Genomic DNA, 12,887 nt, shown 5'->3' with positions numbered 1-12,887 from the left:
TCATGCTGATGTTGATGGTGGCCAAACCAAAGCAGAGCCATAAAATTCCTGGCAATCGTTTCCAACCGAACACAGCTTCACTGTCATCTGTAGCAATGCTAAACAAATGGATGGCTGGATGGAAAGGGGCTGATTTCATTCCTCCTCTCTTTGCTCCACTTAATATCCTCTATTTTTGTAGGAATAAAAAAAATCGTTGTTTGGCATCATAAAAGTATTTTTTTTTTCCTTCAGAATTGAACCAAATAGCAATAGCTTGTGAAATACAAGGGTTGATTGGAAAAAATGATCCTGTGCATCGTTCAGGTGAGCTTCAGTCGGAAGACAAGCCAACTGAGGTTGCAGACGGTCTTTGATGCGACAATCAATGCAGCTGCGCAGATGAAAGAAGAGACAGATTGTTTTAGAGGACAAACTTTGAAAAATGACAACAATTCGTTTTTTTTACAAAAGAGGAACAAGAGCAGAATTGAATAGCATCCATCAGCATGCACAGCGAGTATGACAACATGGCTGAAGCACAGAGAGAACCCAGACAGCTGCATTATCACAGCTCTGCCAGTCATCACTGACATGGAGGACAGTGGGGTGAATCATCCTACTTGATAATACATGATGACTGATGTTTTGCTAAAACGCTAAACACCCCACATGAATAACAAGCAGCAGGCTGCATGAAAAAAGGCAGACGCTTTTTTTTTTCTTTCTTTCTGGTAGAGGTGGAGGTGGGAACGCAGTGACAGACAGCGTGAGGGTCAGACGTACAGCCGTACCAAGAAGGGGGTTATCTCTTAGGAAATTATTGGTGTGTGAGAGACAGAATGAGAAAACAAGACATAGACGGGCAGAATGAGAATTCAAGAGGAGTGTTTTCACACCACGACTCTGCCTGCATGAATCATCCTTTAGTATGAACGAGGAGGAATTAGCTATACGGCTGCTTTATGTGTGGCTCCACTAAGCCTACAGATAGCATGTTTAAACCAGCTTAACTGTAATATAGCTTCAATAAAGCTCATTTCTGATTTGATGTAAAGGCAATGTGTTTTGTGGACACATGCTTTATCAGAAAGAACAAAACTCTTCAAATTAGAGCTTTAAAACAGATGGAAGGAAATATGAGAAAAAAACAGAGATGTTTTTTTGTTTTTTTTACCATACTCTAACTCTTTCCAATTTACCCTAAAACCAATTAAAAGCAAAGGATGCCTTTTTTTTTTTTTTGCTGCAATCCAGTTCATCATGAACGCCATGTTGATGTAATGTTAGCCACATTAAAGTAAAAATCACATGTGAATGTCAACAGAAAGCAACCCTTTTGTAACTGTTAATGCATCTGCAAGGCTGTAAAGCGTTTTAAGACTATGAGTTCTGTTCAACGTACCACCCTGGGATGAACATTTTTAATCAGCTCAGTTACTATTTGCTCTGTCGAGCTCGCCTTTAGTCCTGGCTGAAACGTGCAGAGCCTTCCGTTCCTTCAGATCATCAAGTAGATAATCAGGGCAGAATCCAGACGGGTGATAAAGAAATGCAGATCGAGGGGGGTCAGAGAAGTTTTGCCAGGATTTGTGAGTTCCTTTGAACTGCACGACTGAACAAAAAATGTATATCATAAAAACAGCACATAGGCATTGTACAAACATTGCACTTCTGAGGAGTTGGAGGGGGGGGGGGGGGGGGAATCAATGATGTGAAAACCAGAAAGCCAGTAATCATGATGATAAGACCTTAATTCCAAACATCATCATAAAGACAAAGGAGAGGATGAAAACTAGAAAAGAACGACATGTACCAGTGGACAGGGGTAAAGAGAGGTGAGTGGAGCAGGTCTCTCTGCCCTCCTATCTTAAATCCCAGATTAAAGACATGAGATGAGCTTTCTCCTGATGGTTCTGCCTCAGCGCACATGGGAGACCCTGAAAGTGAGCAGTAATTTTCCAGAAAAGCTAAATATAATCCTTTGTCAGAAGATTGCGCCTTCCTTCTATCAGTGGTTGTGAATATTCTAATGAGTAAGGGGAACAAGATGACTCAGTGAGAAATAGGAAGCATCTTTCTTTGGATTCCTTGTTCTGCCTCATTTTTCCTGCTATGGAAAGCTGCTGTGACTTAATAACACCAATATGTGCCTCCCTCCAGTTGAGAAGTTGTCATTTGATTAAAGTCCCGAACCCTCGCTGTCACCATGTGTGAAGGCAAATGTTGAGTTTTCCTACCGTATTAACTGACTCTACATAATATCTTGTTGTAAATTGTCACAACATATAAGAACATGTCATTATTCATTAGTTATTAGGTTTAACATGTTACATTTCATGTGTGCATTCTGAAAAAACAAAACAAAAAAAACTCCTAAAGGAAACAGAATAGCATGGTTTTCATGCTGCATGAAGCCTTCTCCCAGCTTACTACTTAAATTGTTTTTACCAATCACAAACACGGGTATTGTCACCTTAAAATATGCAAATAGGAAATGAAAAAGCTGCAACACTGCTACCACTCTGACTTAAGTAGATCCAGACATTTCTTTTTTGTGCCGAGCAGCAACTTCAATACCTATCATGTTTTGTTTGCTGTTTTTGAAAAAAACTAAATCCCCCACATCAGTTTGTTCCAGACATGGTTACTCAAGGTAAGTTTAAAGTTTACACCCCTCTTTAACAGACAGATACAAAAACATTAGGATGACAATGTGACAAACTAGAGAGCCAAACCTCAACTGTGGCCTGGCAGAAATGATCTAGTGAAAATGTCAAGAGTTGCTAGAATTAGATCCACAACACGAGAGGATATAGTTTGAACTAATCTCTCTGCTATTTGAAGAAAACAGAGCTCAAAGTGAAAAACCACGGGGTCTTAATAGACTCAGACCTTTGAGTTTCAGCGCTCACATTAAGGCCACCTCTGAACAGGCCTATCATCTGGCACAGTTTTGGTGCAGAGCTAGAGCGGTAGACCTCTGATTGGAAGAGTGTAGCTTCGGTGTGTTAAAGTGTCCTTGGGGAAGACACTGAACCCCACATTGCTCCTGGTGGTTTCAGGTTGGCGCAAGTGTTCAGCAGCACAGTGTGAGTTTGTGGGGAGGAATGGGACTGTCTGCTGAAAATGTGGTGTTTTGTGGCATGTTTAATAATAAAGGAAGACTAAATAAAATCAAGCTCAAATTTATGAGCACAGTTGCTCTGTGCGATCTACGACGGAGTTTTAGGGCCACGGTGAGGAAAAAAAAATCTGGCCAACGTGGCGAGATTAAAGTCGTCATGTCGACTTTAATCTCGTCATGACGAGAAAAAACTCGACACAAAGTTTCGAGAAAAAACTCGTCTTGTCGAGATTAAAGTCGAAATAAAGTTTCGAGATTAAAGTCGCAATGTTGCGCGCGAGCGAAAAAAACTCATAAATTTACGAGATTATTGTGGAAGTGAGCAGCATGCAGAGCAGCAGGTGAACGCCGTGCAGCCGCAGAGCAGACCGACTAAACTTTGTTGAACAGGTGAGCTGAATGTTTATTGATAACGTTCCAAATGTCTGGAAGCTCATTTGTTTGATTTACAAGTTATTAAAGTTTTATTTATTGATGGTTGGTTTGCAGGATCACTGCAGCCCGATGAAGCCGTCATCGGGTGTCCCTGCAGCTGTTTGCTTGAATCCTTTCTTCCTCCACCAAAGACCAGATCTCTACGTTTGTGTGATGCTTCCGTCTGAGGAGGAGAAGCACTTTTTGCCTTTTTCAACGTTGTAATGCTAATAATAGACTATTTTCATTCATCTTTGTTTTTAATGATCAAACGGGTCGCTTCATCTGCAGGAGGGGGCGTATGTAACACTGTTTACTTCCGCATTGGTGATCGGATGACAGGTTCATGACGTAATGTGACAGATGAACTTCAGGTTATGTGAATGAAAAGGAGAATAAAGGCTGCAGCGGTCCTCTACACCCAAACGTGTCTCTGAGCTCCTTATTTTACATATGAAAGTCCGCTTTACTGACACCGAACCCCGGAAAGACTGCTACACGGAAAATAATCTGATTTTGAGTCGCCAAAAGACTCAGAATCTCTTTGTTTTAAACCTATAATCCTGAAATAAAGCTTCACAAAAGGCTCCACATATTTCCTCTTCAAGCTAGGCTCCGATAAACAGACAACTTCGGGGTTTTCTCCTTGTTAATCTATGACTTTTTTCCCGTAAATTTACGAGTTTTTTATCTCCTAATAAAATTTCTTTTTTTTGGTGGCCATAAAACTCTGTCGTAAACTCTTAAATACAAAGCCACTAGCTCACTAACATTAGCCATAACACAGAATATTCCTGAAAGACTCAACTTCACTGCTCGCGCGCAACATTGCGACTTTAATCTCGAAACTTTATTTCGACTTTTATCTCGACAGGACGAGTTTTTTCTCGAAACTTTGTGTCGAGTTTTTTCTCGTCATGACGAGATTAAAGTCGACATGACGACTTTAATCTCGTCATGTTGGCCAGAATTTTTTTTCCTCCCCGTGGCCCTAAAACTCCGTCGTAGCGATCAGTCTCGCCCACAAGTCAGAGGCGAATTTCTAATGAACTACTGCCGCTCTGAAGAAACATTTGAATTTGGTTAAAAATAATAATCCGAGTGGGTCTTCAACTTCTTAATACCTGGCGTCCACATGCGTAGACATCACATTTTTTGGTGATATTACCACAGTAGCTATTTCATCTTAACTGGGGTCCTGTGACTACATGTCTGGCTAAAATATTAGATAGGGTCTTAAGAGGTAGAAAAGCGCCGTTAAAAAGTACACGCCATTTACCATTTTAATGATCTCATATCCAGAGCAGATTTAGACAAGCTGATTCATGCCTTCATCTCCTGCACGGTGGACCACCCTAACAGTCAGACCCTCCAATAGAGACTTTTAGAAAGCTGCAGTATTTCCTCTGGCACCAGTTACATATAGCATTGATTGAACGTAAAGATGCTATTATATATTATTAAAATGTGTGGGCTCAAACACCTGTCCAAATTAGCAAGCTTTCCGAGCGAACAAACTCTGTTCACCTTAAAGAGCTTTATTAATAAAGCTGGTTTAGTTTGATGTTGACTCACCGCAATCTGAATGCGCCATTGGGCCATGGAAGATATTTTCTTAAGGTTTACTGAAGTTCTGTTATGATTCCATCACCAGATCCATATACTTTTACCAAAGCCCTTTTGTCTTGACTTCTGAGGATTGTATTTAAATGTTTATTAAGAGAGGGACATAAAATATTAATGAACATTTAAAATCAAATGTTAAAATACGCCCGATTTTATCTCATTTAGATCAGCAGTCCCTAGGTAGGTTCATGTTATTACAGAAATAAAACAGACTTTAGGAGGAATAAACTACACATAATATGATTCATTTACTGATTCATTTCCTTTTGTTGTAGTTGTTGTTTTTCAATTTTAAATTGTTTTTTGTTCCTGAACAGTTGTTTTTTTTTGTTTTTGGTGTGAACTTCACTAGTTATTTCTGTATTTTGAAAAAATTTGTAATGTTTTTTTACAGTTTACATGTTTTGCAGGCCGCATGTTTTTTACACTTTTGCAGCTGTATTTATTTAATATTTATTTCTTTATTTAATAAGAATCTCATTTTTGATAATAATTTTTCATAATAATTTTAGTAATATTTTTAATTATCTAATATGAATGTCATTTGTGATGTCCTTTATTGATGTTATATTATATAGATTATTTCTGAATGTCGTGTTGCTGCAACAGATAAATGAAATTTCCCCATTGTGGGATTAATAAAGTCATCTATAATATGAAGCAGAATATAAAACAGAATAAAAATACAACATAAACAGAGGTAAAAGAAAATATAAATAAAGTAAGAAACGAAACCATGTTTGTAAATCAGTGTTTGTTTAGTGATAATATGTGAATACCCAGTTGAGATTTCAGAATGTTTCAGAATGTTTCCAATCACTGGAGTTAATTTCCTTCTGCCTCACATCTGCCCTAAAAATAGCTGTTCATACAGCCACAGGACACGTCTTTCAACACATAAGAAGCTGTGCTGCGCTGAAAATGGGGATAAATATATCCACGAACAACAAGTGCAACCTAGTCCACCTACACAACTCCAAAAACATCCCCAGTAAAACCTGCTCTCCATATATATATATATATTGTTAGCTGAGTTTCAGTCTGAGCACAGAAATTTCATCACATTATCGCTGAGCAAATTTGAGAGCTTTGAAAATTCCTTAAAATATTGCATGATTAGAATCTACAGCATGACCTCTTTATGTAAGCACTTCTCTGTATCTGGGTGTTAAAGGGGGATTAAGCTTCTCTTCATAACGTATGCTGTGGAGTTGAGTGGTAAAAGGCCTGTTTTTGTGTCTTTGCAAACATAAAAGGACTTGTATTCAAAAGAACCTATTCACATGCCGCTTCCATTTGCTTTCTTTGCCGAAAGAACTGCTTTTGTTACAGAAGATCCAGGTATGCAAACAATCTTTTGAATGCAAGTTCAAGAGCTACTCCATACTCTAAGCAAAGCAATTAATTCCTACCAAAGGTTTGAGTGAAATTCTATACAATTGTATGCATTAGTATAGAGTCAGGAGCCCCAAGAAAATGTTAAAAACACCTAAATCAGAGTTTTCATTGGTATAAGTCTTTAAACTTTCTCATTGTGTGTTTGGAAAAGAATTTGTTAAACCTTAGTGTGATCAATTTCCATAATGTTATCAATAGATTGACAGTTTTACTTTGGAAAGTACAGGAATAGGTTTTGGCAACAGAATACTCCATGTTGGATTATTGAATTGCCCTTTTAATAAAATTCTATTACAAGTGATCCAGCCAAATTTGCTGGGTGACTTATTATGGGAGCAGTACCTTCCATTTAGAGTTCGAGTTTAACCGACAGCCACAAACAGATTTCCTCTGTAGACCGTTTCCATTGCAGGTATCCAAGCTGCATAGAAGAGCTTTTAGATTCGGAGCCCCCCGTAAGAAGGGTCCATGATCACAAGGCAGCGGCCCGCTGTAAGTGGATTGCAGCCATTATTCACCCAATTGACACCTGTGCCTTTCCTGCAGGCTCAAAATGTCTGCAGTGGAATGCATCCACGGTTCAGTGTTAACGCAGCCATAATGACAGCCGTTGTACGCATTTTTTATTAAAGGAAAAGAGAAAATTCAGACCACAGGAGATAAGCATGTCAAAGGAAGGGTTTATCTCATGGAGCATATTGGGGATGTGATGCAGCTGAAGGTTCAATCACAACTGCACAGATTGGTGGAAAGGGGTGGCTGAAACAGAAAATTAACTAAATATTCCTCTCCTTTGTTTTGGATTAGTCACATTCACTCAACTCTTAGTAGTGTTAGGAGAATGATGGGAGTTCAAATAGATCTCTTTTTTTCTATTTCAGACCAGCATTTTTACAAGAGAAAGCGTCAAGCTTCTTAAGGTTGAAGGTATTTTCACAAAAGAGCTGTTTGGTTCACACATTTTGCTTTCTTGGAGTTTGTTTGGGTTGGTGTGAAGCATCATTTTCCTTTAAAAACTGTATTTCTGAACACTAGTCAGAACCAAACATGCGAAAACTCTTGCGTGACTGAAAACAAGAGTATTAGTTCAATTGCCGGTTAAACAGGCTAAGGAGACATCCATTGAGCACAACGGAACCAAAAAAAGTAGACGCTAGCAAATGTGGGGTAACACAGTGAAATGCAGTTAGAGAAGCTGCAGAGCTATCTGCTTTCTTATTTGAGCTTTTGTTTTTTTCATGGTCAACGCTCATTTTTCGGCACCTGAAGTTGTAACTGCACGACACTTTCCAGTCCGATCAATGTGAACGCAAACAGCATCGGTGTGAGATTTAATGGTGTTTACCAACCATTCATACCGATTCCACCAGATTACTCTGCCGTGAAAGCTCACAAAACCTCACTGAAAGCATGGTCATTGTTGAAAATGTAGCTTTCATGGTTTGTGAGCACATGCGGGGATAATATACCTGGGAGCCCTGCAATTTATCAAACTGACTGCCAATTATCTTGACATGAACTTATCCCCAAAAGGGAAGATGTGCATCCAAGCTTGGGAAAAAAAAGAAAAAAAATTATCCTACTTATGCAACAATCAGAGGACACCAGTTGAAACCTAGAAAAGCATTAAGGTGCAGTTTCTGGTGAGCCTCATCGTTGGTGTGGGTCAAAGCTGTGCCTGTGCACCACACAGCAAAGGAAAGCCACCAAATGGTCAATTTACCCGACACACCGTGTAAATCAGACACAATATGAATTCATGCGTGTCATTTTTCACTTGTGACTAGCCTATTAAAGGCTGCTTCACAAATACGAGCTGCTGCCTGGAAGAGCACTCCGATACTTCACCCTTTCCTTTAGAACCAGACTCTGCACAGCACAAAATAAAAACGAAATGAGGCCAAACATCATTTCCAGAGGTGGAAGCGCTGATTGGATTCTCCTGCTCAGCTCACAGCAGCACTTACACAAAACCCGTAAAAAGCTTTAGCCCCTCTTAGAAAAACCTTTTCTTCCATTTTTTCCCTCCCTTCTCTGCAGAACTATGCAGGGAGGCCTTATCTCATCCCCTGTGATGCTACATTTGCTGAATGTCTAATGTGAAAGACCTAGAAAATTAAAATCTGGACTTGATAATTTTGCTCACCAATACAACCCTCCCCCTTCCTTCCTCCTCCTATTCTTCTTCTTCTTCCCCCTGCCTCCACACTTCTTACTAGGAGCCCTGGCTTTAAATTCGATCTCCATGAATTCTCCTAATCGTTTGATGTTTTTCGTCAGATGAATAAAATGGCCTCTTTGTTAGCAAACGCATCTTCCTCCTCGCAAAGAAAAAAGGATCAAGGGCCACTTGTGGCGTCTGTGGGCTCTGACTGCTTCATATTACTATGGATACCAGCTATCATTTTCAAAACCTCCTCGGACGCGGGCATCAAGCATGAATTAGCTATATTCTGAGAGGTGTGAAAAGAGTGCTGCATTTTGCTCCAAACCCAGCTGTGTTTGCTGATGTGACATTGGGCAGTGTGGTCTCTGATAGGCTGTCATTAGGCTGCTGGGGGTTCGGGAGGATGTTGCTGTCCATACTGAGCAGCAGAAAAAAAAGAACCTACTGGTCAGGAATGCATAATTCCTCCTGGGCCGGCTGCATTATGTTTTCTCAGCAGCAAACAAGGTGATCAGTGCTTACTAGAAGGATATTAAGATTAGAAGATGGGAAAATAAAAGAAACAGTCAATCTGAGCGGATGGGAGAGGAGGTTCAGCAGTGAATGCAGCAGGTTTGGTCATGCTGGAGTCACAGTAATAAGCAAAGACATCCACTTGTTTCCGCCCTTTGGAGTTATAGCTGGATCTGAAATATTCTCTGTTTCAACCTCTCTGGAAAAACAGTCACGAAAACGCCAGCTGTGTTGTGGCAGAGCGCTTGATTCCAGAAGCATAAAGGGTACCAGGCTACCCTCTAGTGGCCCGGCAGAGCGCTGAACCGTGTCACGAAGTAAGTTGTTGTCTGCGGATAAAAGGGGAAACGGGATGGGAGAAGTGATGGCAGAAAAAAGTCCTTTGTGGCGTAAGCCGTGCGGGGAATTCCGGTGCGTAAACGGGAAGATGTTTCTGTTTTATGCAAATCAGCCTTGTCGAAACCACAGGTCTATATTTTTTTTATTTATTTTTTTATTTACCTGGTTACCCCTTCTATTATCCCCCCGACTTTTCAAGAAAGAAAGCTTTGATGTAGGCAGGAAGGATCGATGCTAGAGAGAAGGGGAGGGCAGGAGGATGCAAAATGGAAATGTAGCTACTTCTGGGGTTGTGTGGGTGTGCGGCTGAGGGGCGGGAGGGAGAGGTGGCTGAACAGTCTGCCGTCATCACAGCTCATCCGTTCTGTTTAAGTAGAAACATTTAGGCGACAGGAAGTTGGAAAAAATGCAATAGATAACCCAATAGAAAAGCCACAAGTGACCCCCCCTCCCTCCTCACGCGCACGCACTCACGCACAGGCACGCATCATCTGTGGATGATAAACTTTGTGAGCTCGCCCCTCTCATGGGGATGGGGGTCTAAAATTCGCCTGCTTGACCTCACTGCACCATTCATTTCTGTTTCGTTTAGCGCAGGATCTGCGGCTGCACGCGCGTCAAGGGAGATGCTCGGTTGTCTGCAACATCATCATCCTTCTGCTGGCCGCGTTGGGCCTGCGGTGTTGTTGCGGAGGGGTAACTTTACGGGGGCAAACTAAGAGGGGAAGGGTGGACAAATAATTTAAAACAAAAAAATGGGATTATTTGGTGCGAGGCGGCACGGGATTGACAATTTTGCGCACAGGAAGCAAAACGCGCACCTTCATTATTTCTTCTTCCACTTTCGGCTTCTCCCATCAGGGGTCGCCACAGCGAACAAGTCGCATGGTAAATTTGGCAATGTTTTACGCCGGATGCCCTTCCTGACGCAACCTTCTCAAACTGGGCTTGGAACCGGCAAAGGTAGAGAAGGGAACAGGGAGCAGCCCGGAGTCGAACCCGGGTTTCACGGACGGAAGGCGCCGCAAACCAGCACGAGCTAAACTGGCTCCCACCTTCATTATTTAAAATATATTATTAAGCCTAGGGGTATAAGGTGGGAAAATCAGAGGCCACTACAGAGTCGACTCAGTATAAAAAGTCTCAGAGTGAAACATACGAACCAACAAGTCGGTAAAACGAGATTGACACCAACAGACTCAGAAACGCGCGGAACAATCCGCGACTACTTACATAGAAGAGATGTTTTTGAATAACTCCGCTATATCAGTGGTGGTCCCGTTGGTCCCCGTGTCTTGCAGGGCGAGTAAAGGGAAAAATCTGCCGTTGTCGGACTTATTGCAATAGATCTCTGTTTGGGAGCAGCTGCAGGTCGGCGGGCAGTCCAGCATGGAGCTCAGATAGTCCTGGAAAATACTCATCAGAAACAAAACCCTCCACCAGCAAATCCGGATCGAATGAAACCATAGATCCATGTCTCCGGGTGAAGCGGGGGAGGGGGTACAGAAAGGGGGTCCCGATGTCCTTTGGGCTCGAAAAGAACGAGAAAAGAGAAGAGGAGGAGAGTGGGAGGAAGGAAAGGAGGAGGAGGATGCCTGGTCTGCACAGAGGATGCTCTGTGCGAGCCTCTCTACCGCGGATGGATGCTGTAGTGTCCTTGCGCGTCAGAGGGAAAATGAGAAGGTGGGGGTGGAAAGAAAGACAAGACGCAAAAAAAAAAAAAAAATCAAAATCAAAAACAGGAAATAATTATATAAGCTTCCATTCGTATTTTCAGCCAAAGGTGCATGGCGTTCCCGGAATGCAGCGCCGCAGATGCCGCTGTCTCCCCAACAGGACCAGGACGACTGGCTAGAGAGCAGAGAGACGCAAAATAAGAAGTTGGAGCATCAAGTCCCTCCTACCGAATACAGTCACACTGACACCTGCAGAAGCTGCATGCAATCACCAGTGATTACAACTGAACCGCGCAAGGATTGCTCCAAAACACAGACGGAGCAGCTCCTTATGAGATTAACAGAATGTGACAGTAAAATGCAGTTTGTTTATGCTTTCCCGTGTCTTTCAGAGAACTGTAATCAGTTCAACTGCAGCATTTTTGTAAACATTCGCTTTAAAAAGAAGAATACCTTGTTTTATTATTTTATTGTTAAGTTCAGTACTTGAAACAGTTAAAAGATTTATCCCAGAAGCATTTAGACTCAGAGTATGAAAAAAATATTTCATTTATGTCTGTATTTCTTTATAATACGCCCTTCCCTTTTTGGAGCATGTATATATATATATATATATATATATATATATATATATATATATATATATATATATGTATATATTCACTGAGCACACTGTCAGTTGGGGCCTTGAGCTCAGTGAATGTCTCAGGCAATGGAGAACAGAGGATACAGTGCTGGAGGACAGATCCTCATGGGAGGACAAACCCCTGCATGGGATGTACCACCGGACCATAACTGAAGTGGCTGATATCAAGAAGTCCTACCAATGGCTAGAGAGGGCTGGCCTACAGGACAGCACCGAAGCGCTCATCTTGGCAGCCCAGGAACAAGCCCTGAGCACCAGAGCAATAGAGGCTCAGATCTACCACACCAGACAAGACCCAAGTTGTAGGCTGTGCAAAGAGGCCCCTGAAACAATCCAGCACATAACTGCAGGGTGTAAGATGCTGGCAGGGAAATCATACATGGAGCACCACAATCAAGTGGCTGGAATAATATACAGGAACATGTGTGCAGAATATGAACTGGAAACCCCAAGGTCAAAATGGGAAACACCTCCGAAGGTTGTAGAGAATGAGAGGGCAAAGATCCTGTGGGACTTCCAGATCCAGACTGATAGGATGGTAATGGCGAACCAACCAGACATTGTAGTGGTGGATAAAGAATAGAGGAAAGTCGTTGTGGTGGATGTGGCAGTGCCAAGCGATGGGAACAACAAGAAGAAGGAACATGAGAAACTGGAGAAATACCAGGGACTCAGAGAAGAACTGGAGAAAGCCTGGAAAGTGAAGGTGACAGTGGTGCCTGTGGTAATTGGAGCACTTGGGGCAGTAACCCCCAAGCTGGAGGAGTGGCTACAACAGATACCTGGAAAGACCTCAGACCTCTCAGTCCAGAAAAGCGCAGTGCTAGGAACAGCTAAGATACTGCGTAGGACCCTCAAGCTCCCAGGCCTCTGGTAGAGGACCCGAGCTTGGAGGAGAAACCACCCGCGGAGGGTGAGAGGGGCGTTTTATATATATATATATATATATATATTTACTTTTACATTGAACGTGTCATTTTGAAATCTGGTAGAAACAGAGAA

At 41.8% G+C, this 12,887-nt stretch overlaps 1 protein-coding gene across 2 annotated transcripts in view; it reads right to left on the bottom strand.

Moving 5' to 3' along the window:
• The window catches only part of ntrk3b (neurotrophic tyrosine kinase, receptor, type 3b), a 271,299-nt gene extending 259,862 nt beyond the window's left edge, over nucleotides 1–11,437 (bottom strand). For both annotated transcript variants that reach the window (XM_023953662.2, XM_023953663.2), the window contains exon 1: nucleotides 10,797–11,437. In XM_023953662.2, coding sequence (XP_023809430.1) covers nucleotides 10,797–11,038 — 242 coding nt within the window. In that variant the 5' untranslated portion in view covers nucleotides 11,039–11,437. The remainder of the gene's footprint in view (nucleotides 1–10,796) is intronic.
• Between the last annotated feature and the right edge of the window lie 1,450 nt (nucleotides 11,438–12,887).

Source organism: Oryzias latipes, chromosome 3 (assembly GCF_053564925.1).
Source record: "Oryzias latipes strain Hd-rR chromosome 3, Olatipes_Hd-rR_3.1".
Classification (NCBI taxonomy): Eukaryota; Metazoa; Chordata; class Actinopteri; order Beloniformes; family Adrianichthyidae; genus Oryzias; species Oryzias latipes.
Note: the sequence above shows the minus strand (reverse complement) of the source record. Positions and strands in the feature narration are given on the sequence as shown.